The 25,153-nt window shown below is 39.1% G+C and overlaps 1 protein-coding gene, 5 non-coding genes and 1 pseudogene across 7 annotated transcripts; 6 read left to right on the top strand and 1 right to left on the bottom strand.

Annotated features, from left to right (window-relative positions):
- Positions 1-809: 809 nt before the first annotated feature.
- Positions 810-4,534, top strand: LOC118241054 (tripartite motif-containing protein 16-like). The gene is made up of 6 exons (XM_081717611.1): positions 810-1,409; positions 1,611-1,706; positions 2,517-2,750; positions 3,195-3,351; positions 3,511-3,546; positions 3,796-4,534. Exons 1-6 carry the CDS (start codon positions 810-812, stop codon positions 4,368-4,370), a joined length of 1,698 nt encoding a protein of 565 aa, XP_081573737.1. The 3' UTR covers positions 4,371-4,534.
- On the bottom strand, positions 991-10,841 carry LOC113586377 (cytochrome P450 2J2-like; annotated as a pseudogene). Its single transcript, XR_014124576.1, has 10 exons — positions 10,461-10,841; positions 10,113-10,277; positions 9,201-9,350; positions 8,558-8,718; positions 7,675-7,851; positions 7,173-7,314; positions 6,673-6,860; positions 6,383-6,524; positions 4,901-5,094; positions 991-1,129 (listed from the first exon to the last, which is right to left on the bottom strand). The product of XR_014124576.1 is annotated as a cytochrome P450 2J2-like (transcript).
- Positions 10,842-14,145: 3,304 nt separating this feature from the next.
- trnar-acg (transfer RNA arginine (anticodon ACG)) lies at positions 14,146-14,218 on the top strand. Its single transcript has one exon. It is a non-coding gene; the product is annotated as a tRNA-Arg (tRNA).
- Positions 14,219-14,348: 130 nt separating this feature from the next.
- Positions 14,349-14,420, top strand: trnae-uuc (transfer RNA glutamic acid (anticodon UUC)). The gene has a single exon. It is a non-coding gene; the product is annotated as a tRNA-Glu (tRNA).
- Positions 14,421-15,771: 1,351 nt separating this feature from the next.
- Positions 15,772-15,844, top strand: trnar-acg (transfer RNA arginine (anticodon ACG)). Its single transcript has one exon. It is a non-coding gene; the product is annotated as a tRNA-Arg (tRNA).
- Positions 15,845-21,216: 5,372 nt separating this feature from the next.
- On the top strand, positions 21,217-21,289 carry trnar-acg (transfer RNA arginine (anticodon ACG)). The gene has a single exon. It is a non-coding gene; the product is annotated as a tRNA-Arg (tRNA).
- A 2,808-nt stretch (positions 21,290-24,097) lies between these two features.
- trnar-acg (transfer RNA arginine (anticodon ACG)) lies at positions 24,098-24,170 on the top strand. Its single transcript has one exon. It is a non-coding gene; the product is annotated as a tRNA-Arg (tRNA).
- Positions 24,171-25,153: the final 983 nt, after the last annotated feature.

Raw genomic sequence — 25,153 nt, 5'->3', positions numbered from 1 at the left:
GAAATGCTCCAGTACTTCTTATAATTTATGATTGTGATGGTCTGTCATATCTATTTTCTCATATCAGATCTGATAATGGAGAGCTTGTCCTACATAAAATAAGATGCCATTTTAAAAGGAAACAAAAATAATGCTTTGGTAGTATTTTCCATAGCTTCCATAGTTTTATTGGTCTGTTATAGCTATTTTTAACCACATATCAGATTTAACAGTCTGCTTCTTAATGTATGTAAAATGCACTCACAGGTGCCCAGTGGGAATGTTTCCAAAAAGTCACTATTAAATATTATTTTTCTTCAGGATTGTTACATAATGTGATAAAGGCTCATAAATATATACAAATTGCAAATCAGACAATGTAGTATTGTGGGGCTTATATCTCAGACTCTATTCATAATGTCATAGTAATGAACTGTCACACTAAAGTTTAGGTCAGTAGCTTACTACACTGTCTTTCTGTGTGTCAGATTTAACACTTTGTTAATTGAGAGTAACAACAAATAAGAAACAAAACAAACAAACAAACAAACAAACAAACAGGTCTCCCCCAGATGTAACTGACATGATCTCAGTACTTTTGGAAGGAACTGCATTTCACTTTTATTCATTTGTTGTTTGCCTCCTTTGGATGAGATTAAATGACACTAATGTGCAGACAATTTCTGTGCAATTTGTCGTGCTGCACTGAAGGTAAAAGGTCACAGTTCTATGTGCCTTTTGTTCCACTGGTGACACATACATTGGAGCAGGCGTCTCCCACTGACTTCATACAAAGAGAAACTGTTTTCTCACTCTGTGCGTGTGGCAAAATGGCAGAAGCCAGTATTTCAGTGGATCAGGACCATTTCAGATGTTCAATTTGTTTGCAACTGCTGAAGGATCTGGTGACTAGTCCCTGTGGACACAATTTCTGCACGGGCTGTATCAATAGCTATTGGGATCAGGGTGAACCGAAGGGAGTCTACACCTGCCGCCAGTGCCGAGAGAACTTCAACCCAAGGCCTGCACTTCGCAGGAACAACATGCTGACAGAACTTCTGGTCACAATGCAGAAGACAGATCTCCATGATTCCTTTTTCTCCTTTGTAGAGCTCTCTTTCTCCAAGGTCCAAGATGTGGAGTGTGACTCCTGCATAGGTGAGAAGAAGAGAACAGTGAAGTCATGTCTGACGGGCCTCGTCTCGTATTGCGATACTCATATTCTGCCTCACCATGAATCTACTGCCTTCAAGAGACACAAGCTCGTCACTGCAGTTACAAACCTCCAGGATAAAACTTGTGCACAACATAACAAGATTTTCGATATTTTCTGCCGCACTGATCAGAGAGCAGTTTGTTATGAGTGTTCACTTGGCAAGCACAAAGCCCATGATACTATTTCAGTCCAAGATGAATGGATAGACAAGGCGGCAAGTGATCATTTAATGTTGTTTACATAAGACTTCCAATTCAGTACTGCAACAAACATGCCCAATCATGTCTTTTTGATGACGTGTGAAACTAGAAAGGAGTGTAGAATATCCAAAGTTCAGACTGATGAAACTTATCAGACAGTCAGCATACATTGTTCCCACAGTAAATATAATTAATTACATTTCATTCATCAACAGAAGAACTTTGGGGAGTTGCAGATGAAACAGCAAAACAGACTTGAGACAAGAGAAAAGGCATTGGCAGAGCTGAAAGAACTGATGAATTCTTTTAAGGTCGTTATAACATAAATCAATGTGATATATCCTACACTACAACCTCATTCTGTAAATGACTTGGCCACAAGATTATAGCTAATGAGTGTGGCTTACAAAGACTCTGTCACCACTCATTTTCTTTTAAAATGGCCTGCATACATGATGAGGAAACAAAATAACTGAACTATATTTATAAAAATTATTACACCAAGTAATTACATTAAGTATTTTCAAGAGAATATAAAATAAATCATTTGAAGCTACAGAATAACAGGCTGAGCTCCTGCAGAGGTTTTGCTACTCTGGCAAGCCTAATTCAACCTGGTAGACAGATTAATTAAACAGAGGGAAAACACAAATCTGTCCACTATGGTGGCTTATCTGCTCAATTTATCTGACTGGATAAAATCACATACACATACTCCAGCCTGGATTGGCACAGTCCTATACAGGAATGTTTTCCCTCCGGAAAACCTCACTTCACTGGTTTATAGTCAAACTGAATTAGTTGTGTGAGTACAGGTACAGTGCTGACCTCGTTAGCACTTCAGCCACAAAACAGTCTGAGGTTGAGAATTCTTACTAAATTAGATTTATTTTTTTAGTTTGCATTTCACAGTTACACAGAGGAAGTCCCTAATGAAAGCAAACATTAATTATGGGAACCTCTGCTGATATGTGTGCATCCACAGTTACCAAACTGGGTTTCTAGGTGCAAAGGAAATTAAACACAAGGGCACCCTAAATGTTCGCTTTCACCTCCTCCAAACCCTGAGGCAATAAACCTCCCTTTCCTCCTATATACTCTCACTCTCTCTTTCCTAACAGCATTCTGCACAGAGAGCAGTGGAAGACAGTGAGAAGACCCTTACTGAACTGATCCACTTCATGGAGAACCGGAAATCTGAGGCAACAATGCTGATCAGAGATCAGGAGAAGGCTGAGCTGGATCGAGCCACAGAGGTCCAGGAGCATCTGGAGCGTGAAATCGCTAAGCTTCGGCAGAAAGGAACTAGGCTGGAGCAACTTTCAGACACAAATGATTACGTCCACTTCCTCCAGGTGACATCACATACAGATTCAAAAAGGGTGTTTTATTAGCATCACACACTTCTCCAATTAGTCTGTCAATAATCATGACAATTTACAATTTAATATGTATATATCAAGGTAATTTTGTGCTAGTTGTGTGTGTGTGTATATATATATATATATATATATATATATATATATATATATATATATATATATATATATATATATATATATATATATATATATATATATATATATATGTGTGTGTGTGTGTGTGTGTGTGTGTGTGTGTGTGTGTGTGTGTGATGTTTTGGAAACATCATTCATTGCCCTAAAATGAACAAATTATTAAAGGATTTTGGCCTAATATTACATTAGAGCCCCAAAGCAATTTGCCCAGTACTGCACAATAATTTGCCTCCATGTTTATGTGAATAAATTTTAATTTTGATCTGTCTCTCTCTACATTAGTGCTTTCAGCTCCTTAGGTCTGCTCTAGAAAATGATGACACTTTTACGATCTCTTTGAATCAACGATGGCAGTTTTTTTTTAGGGCATCTGTATCCCAACTTAAGGAGGAAGCAGAAGAGTTCTGCAAAGAAAAATGGGAGATGATTTTTAAAAACGGTGAAGATACTTGATCCTTCTAATTTTTCTCATTCAAGATATCATACTCTTATTAACAAACACCTACTCAGTATCTTCAACACACACATACAATTGGCTTAACGTGTTTAATAAGATCCTCCCATCACCTTCCACAGTGAACATCGGCCAGATAATTAGTCCCTGAGCCAGGAACCAGGGAGGAATTCCTGAAATGTGAGTTCCATTTGTTTTATACAGATGTACACTAGAACATTGTTTTACACAAAGTTTTGGGAATATATAATTTGACAAATGAAAACCTTTTGGTATTATATCTCTTAAAGCACCTGAGTAAAATAATTACAATTTAACCTCAGTATTTAACAATATTAAATTTCAGTGTTTTAAACAATCTATGAATTGTATTTAACCTAAGCCATATATTTATTATCTTATTTAAATTGTTCTTTATCATTTTTACAGTTTCCTGTGAGCTATCCCTAGATCCCAACACAGCCAATTATTATCTTCGTTTGTTGGATTGTAACACACAAGTCACATGCAGTGGGCTACATTACTTGTACCCTGATCACGCTGAGCACTTTAGCTACTGGCATCAAGTGCTATGTAAGCAGAGGCTTCCTCAGTGCAGTTACTGGGAGGTTGAAGTGAGTGGCGAAAATGGAGTTCCCATTGCAGTGTCTTATAAAGAAATCCAAAGAAAAGGGTGCGATATCGAGAGCAGGTTTGGCCATAACAGCAAGTCCTGGAGGTTAGTCTGGTATCAAGTGAAATACAGCTTCTGGCACAAGGACATTCAGGAAGTTATCTCTGGCTCAACGTCCAAGAGAATTGGGGTCTATCTTGATCAAAAAATGGGAAATCTCTCCTTCTACACTGTTTCTAACAGAATGACCCTCATTCATAAAGTCGCAAGCATGTACACGGAGCCACTGTATGTGGGGTTTGGGCTAGATTCAGGGTATTATGCAAAGATCTGCCTCCAAGCCCAAGATGGTATCAGTGGCACTGCTGCAGAGTACTTGAAGAAAAAATAAACCACTGTTTTGTCTGAGTGCTGGTGATGTTATCAAGAGACAAATTTGGAAATTGTCCATTCATTAGGTAATCTGAAAGTATGAGAAGTTGTTTATTTACAAGCAGAGATTTTTAAAAATTGGATTTGAGAGAGCAAAGGCTAATTATGCATTTTAGTTATTTATTCACTGATCAGATAAATGTTAAAATACTTTTTGGGACTGTAATTGTAAATCATATTTAAGTGCTGCTTATTATGAAAATGACTATACAAATAAACTTGCCTTGCCTTGCCTACAGTTTGTATCATAAATTTGCAATGACAGAATAAAAGTGTAACAGCCCCCTCGCCAGCGTATTTGTCTCGCTGCTCAGGCGCATTTATAAGGGTCAAATATGCTGCACACTCTTAACTATCATAAGTTGGTGACTCAGCTATAAAGAGCAGGGAACATAGGTGCCTGCAGACACCCAGGCCTCAATGTACTGAAAGAACAGAGAAGCCCTGTGCAAACATATATAACAAATATAAAAGAATGTGGATATGTACTTTCTTGGGTACAACATCTCAGCGTGGGACAGCACAGAGCTGGTACGGCTGAGGGATGAGTGTGACCACTAATCTGTACTCCAGACTTGGCTCGATGCCCTCTGGTGGTGAAAAGCTGAAGTGCTGAAGTAGAGTCGCGAAGAACAGGAAGAGCTCCATACGAGCCAGTTGCTCCCCCAGACAAACCCTCTTTCCTGGGTTGAAAAATGAAAAGAAAAACATCAGTAATAAAACAGTTAGAACTACTTCACGGGAATGAATGGAAGACATTACCATAACTTTATGGCACTTGAGCTGAGTACTTATAGTACTTATAGTACTCCCTGAGTACTTATAATCTGATAAATACAGCATATATTATATGACATAATAATAATAATAATAATAATAATAATAATAATAATAATAATAATAATAATTTATCTTCTACATCCAAATATATTTTACATTACCATTTACATTTAAATTCTGCATTACACGTTACTGAAGCAAAAAACAAATGAACAAAAAACTGTAAAAGAATTTCATGGTCAACACCCTGTACTGGAAAACATGCAAGTGTGATGGAGATGTAGGAGAGTTCAGTCTGATCTCAGTAATATCAGGATAATTATAATATATATATATAATTATAATTAGAAAAGGACGATCCAACGATTTAATTGACTCAAAAGCATAATGATCACGCCCTCTTGTGTAATTTGAACTCGGACAATACTTCTTTAAAGTTTAAAGGTGACCACTTTACCCAGCACACTAATAGGTTAACCTTTTTATCTCTTCGAGGGATAATCAGAGACAGTAGTAGCTCAGTGGTTAAGGTACTTGGCTTGCTGGTTCAAGCCCCATCACTGCCAAGTTGCCCCTTAACCCTTAACCCTTGCCCCTTGAGTTGTACTCAGTCATAATTGTAAGTCACTTTGGATAAAAGTGTCAGCTAAATGACATAAATGTAATCATCTTGCAACATGCCCCAAGTCCACAGTTTCCCATGAAGTTTATATTATGAAACTGGTGCACAATTAAACTTGGGGGAAGGTAGGGGTGGGCGCTTTTTGAGGTGAAGAAATCATGTTGTAGCCACTAGCAGAAACTACAGCCTACTTTGTCGATAAGTCAACTACATGGTATGTTTACAAAATGAACAAATGTTTTTGTTTTCTCCTTGGTTGTATTAATGGAGCCAACTGCCATCTTCAGTATTGTCACATGAGGCCACTTAACGTATGGTCAGGTCCTGAAATTAAATGGGGTCACACGAAGTATATAAACAAGGATCCCATATGAAAATGGCCCAAATACGAATCTGACAGTTTTTCCTTACACCAGAACACAATACATTTCATGTCATGGAGTAATTTAGTAATTATTGGTTTTACTGTGTGACTAATTTGTTATGGTTCAATAACTCAAATCTAACTACTTTAGTTTAGACTGTAACGGTGTAAAAACAAATTGTAGGGAGATCATGTCTTACTGCACCTGCAGAAAATGGCATGAAGGCCTCTCTCTTCCTAAAGTTTCCATTATCATCCAGGAAGTGACCTGGATTAAAGGTCTGCGGTGTCTCCCACTCTGACTCATCAAACAGAACCGATGTCAGGTTGCCAAGCACTGTTGTGCCCTGCAGAACAAAGGCATTATCCATCATCTCACATTATTTACTGCAGCTTTGATAAACATTACGAACCAGCCTTTTGAATCTGGTTTTCGTTTGTATTTTGTCTTGTTTCCAAAGATGTGCATGTACATGTGCATCATACAGAACACACCTTTGGGATAAAGTATTCTTCTATCTGAGTGTCTTCTTTGGCAGCCCGGGGCAAGTTAAGCGGAATTATGTTTGCCATCCTTTGAATCTCGTGAATAACAGCATTGGTGTATGGAAGGTTCTCTTTGTCTAACATAGATGGTTGGCATGAAGACCCCACCACCTTGTCAATCTCTGCCTGGATTTTGGCTAAGAAATAAAAAATAATTAAACTAATAAAATCAGTCAATCCAAATGATCTAGATAACAATGCCTGCCCATAGCTGGGGTCTGTTCTACGGTTCAGCAGTTGTTACTTATATATAACAGAAAGATCGCATCTTCAAACACCCTACCTGTCCAGTCCAACGGAAATAGAGTATTCTACAGGACCTGGTAATAAATGATTTTAAATGAACATATTCTAGCAAATCAGAATTGGTTATTCACCCACAGCACTATAACTGAATGTGAAAGTCTGTAGCAGATATTGGAGCAGATGTTCACTTATCATGCACTAACCCTGAATCTCAGGGTATTTGATCATGTACAACAGTCCCCAGTACATGGTAGTGGAGGTGGTCTCAGTTCCAGCAGTAAAAAGGTCCAGTGTGCAGGAGCACAGGTTTTCCATATCAAACCCTGCAGCTTCATCATCTTTCCACTACAGAAAACAAGAGTAAGATTCTTATTTGTTGTTTTGTAGGGATGTCAATTCATTATTTACAGATTTATCCTGAAAAATAGTTTTTCCACTCATTTCTGTTCTACAAAATAAACCATTTTGCCCAGTTCTGCCTCACCATGATCATTACAGTAAGGCTTATGGACAGAACACATTAAATACCTCCAACTGTATTGTTTATTCTGGTACAAATGGATCCAGTCTGAATCCATAAACAGGAGGGAGAGAGATGTGTCTTATGTGTACGAAGGGGCTTCACATCCACGTCTACTTTGGAATACTTGCTGGTATAGCAGTTCCAAACTATACTTAAATAATGAACAGAGCACTAATTTTTACCTTTTCCATCTCAGTGAGGAAGCAGTCTATATAGTCTCGTGGGTTTGAGGGGTCATAGTTCACTCTGTGCTCAGATATTTTGGAACGGACAAAGTCAATGATCTTTTTCCAGAAGAGGAAGATTTTTTGGTGAGGACCAGGAACTCGGCACATGATCCAAGGGAGCATGTTATACATCTAGTAACACAAGAGGTAAACTTAAGTGGATTCACTAACAGTGAAACACTCGCTCACTGTGCCATACATGTAGAGGATTTAGCTGACAATTTTTTTTTAAGTGACTCACAATTATGACTGAATACAACTTTGCACAACCAGATTGGTGTTGGGGCTTGAACTGGCAACTTTCTGATTACTAGTCAAGTACATTAAACACTGAGCTACCACTGCCCTATTACTGTGCAACCATATAAACAAGCAACAAAATATTGAATGAAGTCCAAGAAAAAAAAAAAAAAGATTAAAACATGCTTTGAATTTACAGGAATCTATCAAAAATCACAGTGCTAGTACTGCTAACAAGTACGAAGTGTATGGAAGCATACTGACAGATTGAGTCTAAATATGTGCCCAAATCTTCAAATGTCATAAAACCTAATTTGACCTTGATAACATAGCACACTTTCTAAAAGGTTTTAGGACACATTAATACTGAGGATTATATACAAGAATGGACACAGCTGAAAGATATGATGTCATAGGGGCAGCCTTTTTGGAAGTCCGGAGCAGCTTTTCTTCCTTAGCACATCATCTGTTATCATCCCATACAGACAGACAGGGGCCTCCCAGTTTGAATAAAGCTGGAAGTAATCTAGGCAATACAATTAGAACTCAAAATTGTAAATATGGACCAAATTTTATATAGCCATGTGAGCGCATGTACCTGAGCCCAGATGCTGGCCTCCAGGTAAACAACCTCATTAAGAGCTTTCAGCAGGGTTTGGAACTCACTATCGCTGTACTCAAACCGATCACCAAACACCAGGACACAGATCACATTGGAGACGGCATTATTAATCAGCCATTGAGGGTTAAATGGTCTCCCTAGAAACAGGACGAAACAACACTGAGAGGGAGGACACCATAGTACACTAGAGCTTCAAAAAATCCAAAAAACAAAAAAATAAAACCCAAAAAAAGAATTTCAAACAGTTACATAACCTACATGTCAAGATTTGTAAACATTTCTGAATCAAAATGACAGAACACATGTAGTCTGCCTCGTTTTGGGTGTCATACATAATGAATCAAACTATACAAGCAGGAATTTAAAAATGGCACCATTGTGTCAATTTTTTTTCCTGATCTGCACTCTATACATTCTTGTGTATATTGCTTGGTAAGGCTTTATTTTATTTTAGTTTATTGTTTTATGTCTTTATTACCATTATGAGTTGATGATTAAGGTCAGATCACATTTTAGGTGCCATTTATGCAAAATTACAGATCAAACTTAGCTTGGCTATTTGGGCTTCACTGTGTAAATTTAGCAACTAATTTACACTGCAAAGAGTAGCAGGTGTTACCTTGCTCATTTGATATGGCATCATTCAGGAAGCGGCATTCCACATGGATAGAAGGCTCCAGGCTTTTCTTTCCCAGTCCAAAATTCCGCAGGGTGGACAGAGCAAACCGCCTCTGCTGCTTCCAGGCATATCCATTGGAAGAAACAACTCCTATTTCCGAAAAATAAAAAACAGGCTCCCACAAAAACAGGTTCAATAAAAGACCCCAAAGCTTTCCATCTATTCTAAAACTAACATTGTACATCTGTAATTATCTTTATATTTATGTTTATGTTTCATTGTAACATAGCCCAAGTTGTTCCCTGAGGAGTGTATAAAATTACCTTTAAAGTCTTTATATTTTAAAATAGCAATATGCAATATATTTACTATACTAACTCATAAAATGACCATGATGTCATCAGAGATAAGGAAACATGCTAAGCTGAAACACCGTCTTCTCTGACAACAGTGCTACAGCCAATACGTTCCCCTTTGTCATTTCTATCCCAGAGTCGAAACTCTGGTCATTTCCAGTTCACTTTTGGCACCATGGGTTGCCAGATATTAAATAAATTAGCTGTCAAACACAGCATATTGCAGCCAAATGAACTGGATCAACAAAGTTAACGTTAGATTCTTCCCGATATACTTCTAAAAAGATAGGTTCGGTGTCCTCAACCTGGCAACCCACGTGAGCTTTCAGTCTGAAAAGAGCGGACTGGGCAGACAACTGCCTCTGATATTTTGAATTTGGATTGCAGTGCCCATCCATTTTAAACGCTTGATGTCAAACATTAAATCTAAATCTAAATCTAAATCTAAATCTAAATCTAAATCTAGGATCGAACATTAATAAAGGATCGAACATTAATAAAGGATCGAACATTAATAAAGGATCGAACATTAATGGTATCTTTTTCCCCCTCATACCTTTACTTTCACCGAAAAAATCGTGAAACAAAGGCAAAGGTGAGCGATCAGCAAAGACGTGTCCTTGTCCAGGTACACCTTTTTAACTAGTTTATATCCATTCACGATAACAAACCTCTCTCCAAAAATTCGAGTACTGAAAACACGTCCATATTTTTCTGCAAACTGCAAAGGCATAACAATGAAGGGACATGAACGTTAATTCGGTTCTATGTGCAAAATGAACGATTTATGTGTTTATATCAACGTTCGGTATAATGAGATCAGCAAATCTGTGCAGAATCTCGCTGAATATACCAAAGGTTATGACTGGCTTTAGATGACTATTTTAATAGTTTTAGATCTTACCCGTGTTAACTCAATGTGCGTCTTCTGTAAGTCGATATGATGAATGTCGCCGATAAACGGCAGAGACCGTGGTCCAGGAGGAAAGTTCTTCGGTGTTTTATTTCTTACATAATCATAGAAAAGCAAAAAGACGCACGAAAACAAAACAACACTCGTAAAGTCAATCCACTCAGAAATGTGTAGCTGATTGTCCGTCATTTAGCCTCCGATTCGTTTATTCAAAGTAGGACGTTTTGGAAAAATCTTATCCTATGTACACTGAAAAGGTGTTTAAAGTTAAACTCCAAAAACGTTGGACGGAAGTCGAGGCAACTCGCCTCCGGTAGCCTACTGTATACTGCGTACTGGTCCCCGTAGTGGTATGCAATATCCAGTTTGCGAAAAACGCAAACCATCACATGACTGTATGGTTCTACATACTTCCACTATGGGTTCGTTCCCTGTTTGGGGGGGGGGGCACTATTCTATCCGATTTAGGGCTAGCTAACCTTAAATTATGAGCGCTGACTTACCATGTGCCACCGCGTGTAGCAACCGCTATTGAAATCGGATGTGTTATCAAAATATGTTAATGTTGTCAAGGCCATAACCGTAATTATTAAATCCAAAAGAGGATTAGGGTTTTGCTGGTTTAATTTTAGGCTATAAACTGGGCCAAATATTTCTTGTTGCCTTGCAACACAACCATTCTATATAAATATATTAGAACTTGCATGAAGATCTGGTGACTATGAGCATCACACTGTGGAACTAAAAACAGCATCTGCCGCCAGCCGTCACGAGAAGCACCAGTCTTAGTTGTGGCCATCAGCCTTAGTTGTAGCCAGTGAAATTCATCGGCTTTGTAGTACCAGCCTTTCACTCATTACACGTGTAAAATCATGTTGTCCAAAAGGACAGGCCCATGACGTCAGTATTTGCAACTTGCTAGAGATATATATGAGAATCACACAAACTTATGATCAACTATTATTAGTAATGAAAGACTAGTCTGGAAATGAAGATAACATTGTAGAGGTAAGCTTTGTTAAAGTGGTTCAGTGGGTAAAGTGAGACACTGTAAGCTTAAGCCTCAGTATCTTCATATAGTTGTGTTTTACTGATCAAAAAACTTGTTTAGTTAATCTTCGGGACGTCGGGTTAAATGTTTAAAGCACTGTAGATGTGTTGTCATTTCCAGGGGCATGACCCAGCCAGCTTCAAAGTCAGATACGCAAGAAAGTGTGGTAAGTGAAATGACATAACAATCTGAGGTTAATTATGTTAAGGTAATAAAAAGGAGGATGACACAGTAGTAGTCCAACACATGTGATCAGATCATGTGGAGGGTGGAGTGTTTTGTCTAGGCTACTGTCTAGTCATGCTTTTGTGTTATCAGCATTATCTGCAGTTCAGTGTGTGAAAAATATTTCAGAAACCAAGTCAATGGAGACAATGGAGAGCAGAAGAGTCCTAAATGAATGCTGTGAAGACAGAATGAGCGGTACTATAGAGGAGTACAGGGAACAAGAAGAGGAAGGGACCAGGCCAAACTTAAGGCTGATAGCCAGGGCATGGAATGTGCCAAAGCGCACCCTACAGCACAGGGAGAATCAGCCACTGCCCTTGTATGCTTCTGTGCTGCTGGGCCACTGCTGGCCATTTTCAATCCCAAGAGTGAAAAGCAAATGTCTTTGCAATATTCCCCCAACGCTATTTGGGTGTACCTGAAAATGGATGGATTTCAGTTGAGCTTCTCCTGGATTGGGGAAGTGGTTTGTGAGAACGCTTAGCAACGAGGACTGTAGGCCACACCCTCTACTGTTGGACGGCCATAGCAGTCAGGGGTACAACCTGCAGCTTTTGAAATCCTCCAGTGTTCATGTGATGTGCTCTCCATCACACACAACCCACCATCTTCAACCAAGTCCCTCTTCTGATCCTAATCCACTGGAATGAGGAAGGATGATATTTCATCTGACAGACAGGGAGATAGAAGCTACAGAGTTCCTCTCACTTTTAGGAGCACATAGTCAAGATCAGCTGCTGTCCAAACTGCACAGGCTGGTTTTTGAGGTGCGGGTATGTTTCTTCTTAATGTGATGGCCCTACAGTCCAGTGTGTTTGAACCAAGCCATCCCCTTTTCAGACCAAGTGGACTTTTGCACAAATTATCACGGGGGGGGGGGGGGACACACAAATTGGTCCAGAGGAGGAAGTCTTTGTCTACCAACACAGAAAAGCAAAGAAAAGGGATGCCAGCGTCTTTAACTTTCTCAGAAGACAGAGTAGTGGCTGACTCGTAACATATGGTTTCATCAGACATGAGCAGAAGAAAATGAAATATTTGATGATTTGTTTTTGTGAATTTTAGAACACTCATACTTATCAATGGACATTGATTATTTTAATAATGTTTATTTGAATATGAAAATTCACCCAGGTGGCCCGGGTTCGACTCCCGGTATGGGAAAAGTAACTTATGGACTCCTAATGGAAAATAATTAAAAACCATTTGTGTGCAGTGCATAAAGCTTCGTCCCAACATGAGAGCCCTGCTAAAAGAAACTTTGGCATTCCCCTGGCAAGAAAGGTGCATGGTTTGATTAAAGATAAGGCTTAAACCAATCACTGTAGCAGCCATCTTTAAATGACTTTAACATCGCATTTACTCCCTTGCATTTAACAAATTGGCTGGATTGTTTAGGATCTTGTCAATAGGAAACCTATTTGAAAAGAGAAGGAAGCTGTTACTCAGCCTAGAAAGGCTGAGTTACAGGGATACCCCAGAATCTTTTGCATTGATGCTACATGGATAGTTTTGTTTTTTCTGCAAGCATGGATGTTTCATCCATTGCCTTTGTTGATTGATAGCCCCATATGTGCACAAGAGGTTTCTGAAGCATAAAACCTGAAATATCATGGAAAACTAGTTGAAGTTTGTCTCTTGATGTTCACTATACTCTGTTTAATACATTTATTTTAAAGCCTGATTAAGCCTTTTAGAGTAGTACATTTGAAAAGATATATGAGAGACATGGGTTGCATTCTTGGAATTCACAGCCGTCTTGGATTTCAAGCCTCAGTACTCAAGAATACACTAGGTTATCTTGGATTTCAAGAAAAGATTATCTTATTGGCGCAATTAGCTTCTTTGTCCAAAAATGTCTAAAGCGTCGACTTGAGTGAAAGCACCATTTTACACACACAAAAGAATTTCTAAACCAATTAAGCCTTTATGAGGAGAAAATTTGAGAGACATGGGTTGCATTCCTGGAATTCACAGCCATCTTGGATTTCAAGCCTCAGCACTCAAGAATACAATAGGTTATTGGATTATTATACAAGCATACCATTTGATTTAGATTTAGGCCACTAGAAGATTTAAAGTAGATTCAAAAAGGTGGCAGGCAAAATTTATTGTTGCGAATTTCAGAGAATGGCACTCTTGGGTTCCTAGCATTACAAATTTGCCATTTTGTGGGAGGAAACATTGCACTGGGAACCTGTGTGCTAAGCGAATATTGCCGTGATCGTATAGAGGTTAGTACTCTGCATTGTGGCTGCAGCAACTCCGGGTCACGGCAACCTTTTGAGCCGGTCCCTTCCGTGTGGACCGCCTTCTTGGCCGCTCTCAATTGTTTTTGACTGAAAAACAGAAAAGTAATTTGATATAGAAAATATCTTACATGGGCATCAATTTTCTGGGCCAGTGGTGCAATGGATAACGTGTCTGACTACGAATCAGAAGATTCTAGGTTCGACTCCTAGCTGGCTCGCTGATTTCCTATCATGCTGAGAATTATATTATTTATCACATGATTTCTAATGAGTCCGCTTGAGTGAATGCTCCATCCATTTCACCCAATCACTTTGAAACTTAAAGCTACTCGCAGCCTGTGTTAGATGTCCCATATGGTCTAGCGGTCAGGATTTCTGGTTTTCACCCAGGTGGCCCGGGTTCAACTCCTGGTATGGGAAAATATCTTATGGACTCCTAATGGAAAATAATTAAAAACCGTTTTTTTGTAGCACATAAAGCTTACTCCCTTGCATTTAACAAACTCCCGGTATGGTAAAGTTAAATTATGGATTCATAATGGAAAATAGCAGTTAAAACCATTTGTTTGTAGTGCATAAAGCTTCATCCAAACATGACAGCCCTCCTAAAAGAAACTTTGGCATTCCCCTGGCAAGCAAGGTGCATGGTTTGATTACAGATAAGGCTTAAACCAAGCACTGTAGCAGTAGCAAACATGTTCTGCCCATGTTTAAATGACTTTAACATCGCATTTACTCCCTTGCATTTAACAAATTGGCTGGATTGTTTAGGATCTTGTCAATAGGAAACCTATTTGAAAAGAGAAGGAAGCTGTTACTCAGCCTATAAAGGCTGAGTTACAGGGATACCCCAGAATCCTTTGCATTGATGCTACATGGATCGTTTTGTTTTTTTCTGCAAGCATGGATGTTTCATCCATTGCCTTTGTTGATTGATAGCCCCATATGTGCACAAGAGGTTTCTGAAGCATAAAACCTGAAATATCATGGAAAACTAGTTGAAGTTTGTCTCTTGATGTTCACTATACTCTGTTTAATACATTTATTTTAAAGCCTGATTAAGCCTTTTAGAGTAGTACATTTGAAAAGATATATGAGAGACATGGGTTGCATTCTTGGAATTCACAGCCGTCTTGGATTTCAAGCCTCAGTACTCAAGAATACATTAGGTTATCTTGGATTTCAAGAAAACATTATCTTATTGGCGCAATTAGCTTCTTTGTCCAAAAATGTCTAAAGCGTCGACTTGAGTGAAAGCACCGTTTTACACACACAAAAGAATTTCTAAACCAATTAAGCCTTTATGAGGAGAAAATTTGAGAGACATGGGTTGCATTCCTGGAATTCACAGCCATCTTGGATTTCAAGGCTCAGCACTGAAGAATACAATAGGTTATTGGATTATTATACAAGCATACCATTTGATTTAGATTTAGGCCACTAGAAGATTTAAAGTAGATTCAAAAAGGTGGCAGGCAAAAATTATTGTTGCGAATTTCAGAGAATGGCACTCTTGGGTTCCTAGCATTACAAATTTGCCATTTTGTGGGAGGAAACATTGCACTGGGAACCTGTGTGCTAAGCGAATATTGCCGTGATCGTATAGAGGTTAGTACTCTGCATTGTGGCTGCAGCAACTCCGGGTCACGGCAACCTTTTGAGCCGGTCCCTTCCGTGTGGACCGCCTTCTTGTCCACTCTCAATTGTTTTTGACCGAAAAACAGAAAAGTAATTTGATACAGAAAATATTTTACATGGGTATTAGTTTTCCGGGCCAGTGGCGCAATGGATAACGTGTCTGACTACGAATCAGAAGATTCTAGGTTCGACTCCTAGCTGGCTCGTTGATCTCATGTCATGTTGAGATTTAGCTTATTCATCACACGATTGCTAACAATTCGACTTGAGTGAAAGCACCACCCTATCACTTTAAAATTTAAAGCTACTCGCAGCCTGACTCCGGTGTCTTGCTGGGGCAACCTTTTGAGCCGGTCCCTTCCGTGTGGACCGCCTTCTTGGCCACTCTCAATTGTTTTTGACTGAAAAAGAAGTTTCCTGTATGGTCTAGCAGTCAGGATTTCTGGTTTTCACCTGGGTTTGACTCCCGGTATGGTCAAATTAAATTATGGATTCATAATGGAAAATAGCAGTTAAAAGCCATTTGTTTGTAGCGCATAAAGCGTCATCCAAACATGACAGCCCTGCTAATAGAAACTTTGGCATTCTCCTGGCAAGAAAGGTGCATTGTTTGATTACAGATAAGGCTTAAACCAAGCACTGTAGCAGTAGCAAACATGTTCTGCCCATGTTTAAATGACTTTAACATCGCATTTACTCCCTTGCATTTAACAAATTGGCTGGATTGTTTAGGATCTTGTCAATAGGAAACCTAGTTGAAAAGAGAAGGAAGCTGTTACTCAGCCTGGAAAGGCTGAGTTACAGGGATACCCCAGAATCTTTTGCATTGATGCTACATGGATAGTTTTGTTTTTTCTGCAAGCATGGATGTTTCATCCATTGCCTTTGTTGATTGATAGCCCCATATGTGCACAAGAGGTTTCTGAAGCATAAAACCTGAAATATCATGGAAAACTAGTTGAAGTTTGTCTCTTGATGTTCACTATACTCTGTTTAATACATTTATTTTAAAGCCTGATTAAGCCTTTTAGAGTAGTACATTTGAAAAGATATATGAGAGACATGGGTTGCATTCTTGGAATTCACAGCCGTCTTGGATTTCAAGCCTCAGTACTCAAGAATTCACTAGGTTATCTTGGATTTCAAGAAAACATTATCTTATTGGCGCAATTAGCTTCTTTATCCAAAAATGTCTAAAGCGTCGACTTGAGTGAAAGCACCGTTTTACACACACAAAAGAATTTCTAAACCAATTAAGCTTTTATGAGTAGAAAATTTGAGAGACATGGGTTGCATTCCTGGAATTCACAGCCATCTTGGATTTCAAGCCTCAGCACTCAAGAATACAATAGGTTATTGGATTATTATACAAGCATACCATTTGATTTAGATTTAGGCCACTAGAAGATTTAAAGTAGATTCAAAAAGGTGGCAGGCAAAAATTATTGTTGCGACTTTCAGAGAACGGCACTCTTGGGTTCCTAGCATTACAAATTTGCCATTTTGTGGAAGGAAACATTGCACTGGGAACCTGTGTGCTACGCGAATATTGCCGTGATCGTATAGAGGTTAGTACTCTGCATTGTGGCTGCAGCAACCCCGGTTCGACTCTGGGTCATGGCAACCTTTTGAGCCGGTCCCTTCCGTGTGGACCGCCTTCTTGGCCACTCAATTGTTTTTGACTGAAAAACAAGTTTCCTGTATGGTCTAGCAGTCAGGATTTCTGGTTTTCACCTGGGTTTGACTCCCGGTATGGTCAAATTAAATTATGGATTCATAATGGAAAATAGCAGTTAAAAGCCATTTGTTTGTAGCGCATAAAGCGTCATCCAAACATGACAGCCCTGCTAATAGAAACTTTGGCATTCTCCTGGCAAGAAAGGTGCATGGTTTGATTACAGATAAGGCTTAAACCAAGCACTGTAGCAGTAGTAAACATGTTCTGCCCATGTTTAAATGACTTTAACATCGCATTTACTCCCTTGCATTTAACAAATTGGCTGGATTGTTTAGGATCTTGTCAATAGGAAACCTATTTGAAAAGAGAAGGAAGCTGTTACTCAGCCTAGAAAGGCTGAGTTACAGGGATACCCCAGAATCTTTTGCATTGATGCTACATGGATAGTTTTGTTTTTTCTGCAAGCATGGATGTTTCATCCATTGCCTTTGTTGATTGATAGCCCCATATGTGCACAAGAGGTTTCTGAAGCATAAAACCTGAAATATCATGGAAAACTAGTTGAAGTTTGTCTCTTGATGTTCACTATACTCTGTTTAATACATTTATTTTAAAGCCTGATTAAGCCTTTTAGAGTAGTACATTTGAAAAGATATATGAGAGACATGGGTTGCATTCTTGGAATTCACAGCCGTCTTGGATTTCAAGCCTCAGTACTCAAGAATACACTAGGTTATCTTGGATTTCAAGAAAAGATTATCTTATTGGTGCAATTAGCTTCTTTGTCCAAAAATGTCTAAAGCGTCGACTTGAGTGAAAACACCGTTTTACACACACAAAAGAATTTCTAAACCAATTAAGCTTTTATGAGTAGAAAATTTGATAGACATGGGTTGCATTCCTGGAATTCACAGCCATCTTGGATTTCAAGCCTCAGCACTCAAGAATACAATAGGTTATTGGATTATTATACAAGCATACCATTTGATTTAGATTTAGGCCACTAGAAGATTTAAAGTAGATTCAAAAAGGTGGCAGGCAAAAATTATTGTTGCGACTTTCAGAGAATGGCACTCTTGGGTTCCTAGCATTACAAATTTGCCATTTTGTGGGAGGAAACATTGCACTGGGAACCTGTGTACTAACCGAATATTGCCGTGATCGTATAGAGGTTAGTACTCTGCATTGTGGCTGCAGCAACCCCGGTTCGACTCCGGGTCATGGCAACCTTTTGAGCCGGTCCCTTCCGTGTGGACCGCCTTCTTGGCCACTCTCAATTGTTTTTGACTGAAAAACAAGTTTCCTGTATGGTCTAGCAGTCAGGATTTCTGGTTTTCACCTGGGTTTGACTCCCGGTATGGTCAAATTAAATTATGGATTCATAATGGAAAATAGCAGTTAAAAGCCATTTGTTTGTATCGCATGAAGCGTCATCCAAACATGACAGCCCTGCTAATAGAAACTTTGGCATTCTCCTGGCAAGAAAGGTGCATGGTTTGATTACAGATAAGGCTTAAACCAAGCACTGTAGCAGTAGCAAACATGTGCTGCCCATGTTTAAATGACTTTAACATCGCATTTACTCCCTTGCATTCAACAAATTGGCTGGATTGTTTAGGATCTTGTCAATAGGAAACCTATTTGAAAAGAGAAGGAAGCTGTTACTCAGCCTAGAAAGGCTGAGTTACAGGGATACCCCAGAATCTTTTGCATTGATGCTACATGGATAGTTTTGTTTTTTCTGCAAGCATGGATGTTTCATCCATTGCCTTTGTTGATTGATAGCCCCATATGTGCACAAGAGGTTTCTGAAGCATAAAACCTGAAATATCATGGAAAACTAGTTGAAGTTTGTCTCTTGATGTTCACTATACTCTGTTTAATACATTTATTTTAAAGCCTGATTAAGCCTTTTAGAGTAGTACATTTGAAAAGATATATGAGAGACATGGGTTGCATTCTTGGAATTCACAGCCGTCTTGGATTTCAAGCCTCAGTACTCAAGAATACACTAGGTTATCTTGGATTTCAAGAAAACATTATCTTATTGGCGCAATTAGCTTCTTTGTCCAAAAATGTCTAAAGCGTCGACTTGAGTGAAAGCACCGTTTTACACAGACAAAAGAATTTCTAAACCAATTAAGCCTTTATGAGGAGAAAATTTGAGAGACATGGGTTGCATTCCTGGAATTCACAGCCATCTTGGATTTCAAGCCTCAGCACTCAAGAATACAATAGGTTATTGGATTATTATACAAGCATACCATTTGATTTAGATTTAGGCCACTAGAAGATTTAAAGTAGATTCAAAAAGGTGGCAGGCAAAAATTATTGTTGCGAATTTCAGAGAATGGCACTCTGGGGTTCCTAGCATTACAAATTTGCCATTTTGTGTGAGGAAACATTGCAGTGGGAACCTGTGTGCTAAGCGAATATTGCCGTGATCGTATAGAGGTTAGTACTCTGCATTGTGGCTGCAGCAACCCCGGTTCGACTCCGGGTCATGGCAACCTTTTGAGCCGGTCCCTTCCGTGTGGACCGCCTTCTTGGCCACTCTCAATTGTTTTTGACTGAAAAACAAGTTTCCTGTATGGTCTAGCAGTCAGGATTTCTGGTTTTCACCTGGGTTTGACTCCCGGTATGGTCAAATTAAATTATGGATTCATAATGGAAAATAGCAGTTAAAAGCCATTTGTTTGTAGCGCATGAAGCGTCATCCAAACATGACAGCCCTGCTAATAGAAACTTTGGCATTCTCCTGGCAAGAAAGGTGCATGGTTTGATTACAGATAAGGCTTAAACCAAGCACTGTAGCAGTAGCAAACATGTTCTGCCCATGTTTAAATGACTTTAACATCGCATTTACTCCCTTGCATTCAACAAATTGGCTGGATTGTTTAGGATCTTGTCAATAGGAAACCTATTTGAAAAGAGAAGGAAGCTGTTACTCAGCCTAGAAAGGCTGAGTTACAGGGATACCCCAGAATCTTTTGCATTGATGCTACATGGATAGTTTTGTTTTTTCTGCAAGCATGGATGTTTCATCCATTGCCTTTGTTGATTGATAGCCCCATATGTGCACAAGAGGTTTCTGAAGCATAAAACCTGAAATATCATGGAAAACTAGTTGAAGTTTGTCTCTTGATGTTCACTATACTCTGTTTAATACATTTATTTTAAAGCCTGATTAAGCCTTTTAGAGTAGTACATTTGAAAAGATATATGAGAGACATGGGTTGCATTCTTGGAATTCACAGCCGTCTTGGATTTCAAGCCTCAGTACTCAAGAATACACTAGGTTATCTTGGATTTCAAGAAAAGATTATCTTATTGGCGCAATTAGCTTCTTTGTCCAAAAATGTCTAAAGCGTCGACTTGAGTGAAAGCACCGTTTTACACACACAAAAGAATTTCTAAACCAATTAAGCCTTTATGGGGGGAAAATTTGAGAGACATGGGTTGCATTCCTGGAATTCACAGCCATCTTGGATTTCAAGCCTCAGCACTCAAGAATACAATAGGTTATTGGATTATTATACAAGCATACCATTTGATTTAGATTTAGGCCACTAGAAGATTTAAAGTAGATTCAAAAAGGTGGCAGGCAAAAATTATTGTTGCGAATTTCAGAGAATGGCACTCTTGGGTTCCTAGCATTACAAATTTGCCATTTTGTGGGAGGAAACATTGCACTGGGAACCTGTGTGCTAAGCGAATATTGCCGTGATCGTATAGAAGTTAGTACTCTGCATTGTGGCTGCAGCAACTCCGGGTCACGGCAACCTTTTGAGCCGGTCCCTTCCGTGTGGACCGCCTTCTTGGCCACTCTCAATTGTTTTTGACCGAAAAACAGAAAAGTAATTTGATACAGAAAATATCTTACATGGGCATTAGTTTTCTGAGCCAGTGGCGCAATGGATAACGTGTCTGACTACGAATCAGAAGATTCTAGGTTCGACTCCTAGCTGGCTCGTTGATCTCCTGTCATGTTGAGATTTAGCTTATTCATCACACGATTGCTAACAATTCGACTTGAGTGAAAGCACCACCCTATCACTTTGAAATTTAAAGCTACTCGCAGCCTCACTCCGGTGTCTTGCTGGGGCAACCTTTTGAGCCGGTCCCTTCCGTGTGGACCGCCTTCTTGGCCACTCTCAATTGTTTTTGACTGAAAAACAAGTTTCCTGTATGTTCTAGCAGTCAGGATTTCTGGTTTTCACCTGGGTTTGACTCCCGGTATGGTCAAATTAAATTATGGATTCATAATGGAAAATAGCAGTTAAAAGCCATTTGTTTGTAGCGCATGAAGCGTCATCCAAACATGACAGCCCTGCTAATAGAAACTTTGGCATTCTCCTGGCAAGAAAGGTGCATGGTTTGATTACAGATAAGGCTTAAACCAAGCACTGTAGCAGTAGCAAACATGTGCTGCCCATGTTTAAATGACTTTAACATCGCATTTACTCCCTTGCATTCAACAAATTGGCTGGATTGTTTAGGATCTTGTCAATAGGAAACCTATTTGAAAAGAGAAGGAAGCTGTTACTCAGCCTAGAAAGGCTGAGTTACAGGGATACCCCAGAATCTTTTGCATTGATGCTACATGGATAGTTTTGTTTTTTCTGCAAGCATGGATGTTTCATCCATTGCCTTTGTTGATTGATAGCCCCATATGTGCACAAGAGGTTTCTGAAGCATAAAACCTGAAATATCATGGAAAACTAGTTGAAGTTTGTCTCTTGATGTTCACTATACTCTGTTTAATACATTTATTTTAAAGCCTGATTAAGCCTTTTAGAGTAGTACATTTGAAAAGATATATGAGAGACATGGATTGCATTCTTGGAATTCACAGCCGTCTTGGATTTCAAGCCTCAGTACTCAAGAATACACTAGGTTATCTTGGATTTCAAGAAAACATTATCTTATTGGTGCAATTAGCTTCTTTGTCCAAAAATGTCTAAAGCGTCTTCTTGAGTGAAAGCACCGTTTTACACACACAAAAGAATTTCTAAACCAATTAAGCCTTTATGAGGAGAAAATTTGAGAGACATGGGTTGCATTCCTGGAATTCACAGCCATCTTGTATTTCAAGCCTCAGCACTCAAGAATACAATAGGTTATTGGATTATTATACAAGCATACCATTTGATTTAGATTTAGGCCACTAGAAGATTTAAAGTAGATTCAAAAAGGTGGCAGGCAAAAATTATTGTTGCGAATTTCAGAGAATGGCACTCTGGGGTTCCTAGCATTACAAATTTGCCATTTTGTGTGAGGAAACATTGCAGTGGGAACCTGTGTGCTAAGCGAATATTGCCGTGATCGTATAGAGGTTAGTACTCTGCATTGTGGCTGCAGCAACCCCGGTTCGACTCCGGGTCATGGCAACCTTTTGAGCCGGTCCCTTCCGTGTGGACCGCCTTCTTGGCCACTCTCAATTGTTTTTGACTGAAAAACAAGTTTCCTGTATGGTCTAGCAGTCAGGATTTCTGGTTTTCACCTGGGTTTGACTCCCGGTATGGGCAAATTAAATTATGGATTCATAATGGAAAATAGCAGTTAAAAGCCATTTGTTTGTAGCGCATGAAGCGTCATCCAAACATGACAGCCCTGCTAATAGAAACTTTGGCATTCTCCTGGCAAGAAAGGTGCATGGTTTGATTACAGATAAGGCTTAAACCAAGCACTGTAGCAGTAGCAAACATGTTCTGCCCATGTTTAAATGACTTTAACATCGCATTTACTCCCTTGCATTCAACAAATTGGCTGGATTGTTTAGGATCTTGTCAATAGGAAACCTATTTGAAAAGAGAAGGAAGCTGTTACTCAGCCTAGAAAGGCTGAGTTACAGGGATACCCCAGAATCTTTTGCATTGATGCTACATGGATAGTTTTGTTTTTTCTGCAAGCATGGATGTTTCATCCATTGCCTTTGTTGATTGATAGCCCCATATGTGCACAAGAGGTTTCTGAAGCATAAAACCTGAAATATCATGGAAAACTAGTTGAAGTTTGTCTCTTGATGTTCACTATACTCTGTTTAATACATTTATTTTAAAGCCTGATTAAGCCTTTTAGAGTAGTACATTTGAAAAGATATATGAGAGACATGGGTTGCATTCTTGGAATTCACAGCCGTCTTGGATTTCAAGCCTCAGTACTCAAGAATACACTAGGTTATCTTGGATTTCAAGAAAACATTATCTTATTGGCGCAATTAGCTTCTTTGTCCAAAAATGTCTAAAGCGTCGACTTGAGTGAAAGCACCGTTTTACACAGACAAAAGAATTTCTAAACCAATTAAGCCTTTATGAGGAGAAAATTTGAGAGACATGGGTTGCATTCCTGGAATTCACAGCCATCTTGGATTTCAAGCCTCAGCACTCAAGAATACAATAGGTTATTGGATTATTATACAAGCATACCATTTGATTTAGATTTAGGCCACTAGAAGATTTAAAGTAGATTCAAAAAGGTGGCAGGCAAAAATTATTGTTGCGAATTTCAGAGAATGGCACTCTTGGGTTCCTAGCATTACAAATTTGCCATTTTGTGGGAGGAAACATTGCACTGGGAACCTGTGTGCTAAGCGAATATTGCCGTGATCGTATAGAGGTTAGTACTCTGCATTGTGGCTGCAGCAACTCCGGGTCACGGCAACCTTTTGAGCCTTTCCCTTCCGTGTGGACCGCCTTCTTGTCCACTCTCAATTGTTTTTGACCGAAAAACAGAAAAGTAATTTGATACAGAAAATATCTTACATGGGCATTAGTTTTCCGGGCCAGTGGCGCAATGGATAACGTGTCTGACTACGAATCAGAAGATTCTAGGTTTGACTCCTAGCTGGCTCGTTGATCTCCTGTCATGTTGAGATTTAGCTTATTCATCACACGATTGCTAACAATTCGACTTGAGTGAAAGCACCACCCTATCACTTTAAAATTTAAAGCTACTCGCAGCCTCACTCCGGTGTCTTGTTGGGGCAACCTTTTGAGCCGGTCCCTTCCGTGTGGACCGCCTTCTTGGCCACTCTCAATTGTTTTTGACTGAAAAACAAGTTTCCTGTATGGTCTAGCAGTCAGGATTTCTGGTTTTCACCTGGGTTTGACTCCCGGTATGGTCAAATTAAATTATGGATTCATAATGGAAAATAGCATTTAAAAGCCATTTGTTTGTAGCGCATGAAGCGTCATCCAAACATGACAGCCCTGCTAATAGAAACTTTGGCATTCTCCTGGCAAGAAAGGTGCATGGTTTGATTACAGATAAGGCTTAAACCAAGCACTGTAGCAGTAGCAAACATGTTCTGCCCATGTTTAAATGACTTTAACATCGCATTTACTCCCTTGCATTCAACAAATTGCCTGGATTGTTTAGGATCTTGTCAATAGGAAACCTATTTGAAAAGAGAAGGAAGCTGTTACTCAGCCTAGAAAGGCTGAGTTACAGGGATACCCCAGAATCTTTTGCATTGATGCTACATGGATAGTTTTGTTTTTTCTGCAAGCATGGATGTTTCATCCATTGCCTTTGTTGATTGATAGCCCCATATGTGCACAAGAGGTTTCTGAAGCATAAAACCTGAAATATCATGGAAAACTAGTTGAAGTTTGTCTCTTGATGTTCACTATACTCTGTTTAATACATTTATTTTAAAGCCTGATTAAGCCTTTTAGAGTAGTACATTTGAAAAGATATATGAGAGACATGGGTTGCATTCTTGGAATTCACAGCCGTCTTGGATTTCAAGCCTCAGTACTCAAGAATACACTAGGTTATCTTGGATTTCAAGAAAACATTATCTTATTGGCGCAATTAGCTTCTTTGTCCAAAA

This window comes from Electrophorus electricus, chromosome 7 (assembly GCF_041902795.1).
Source record: "Electrophorus electricus isolate QZ-2024a chromosome 7, ASM4190279v1, whole genome shotgun sequence".
NCBI classification, from domain to species: Eukaryota; Metazoa; Chordata; class Actinopteri; order Gymnotiformes; family Gymnotidae; genus Electrophorus; species Electrophorus electricus.
The sequence above is the reverse complement of the archived record's forward strand: the minus strand, read 5'-3'. Positions and strand labels throughout refer to the sequence as shown.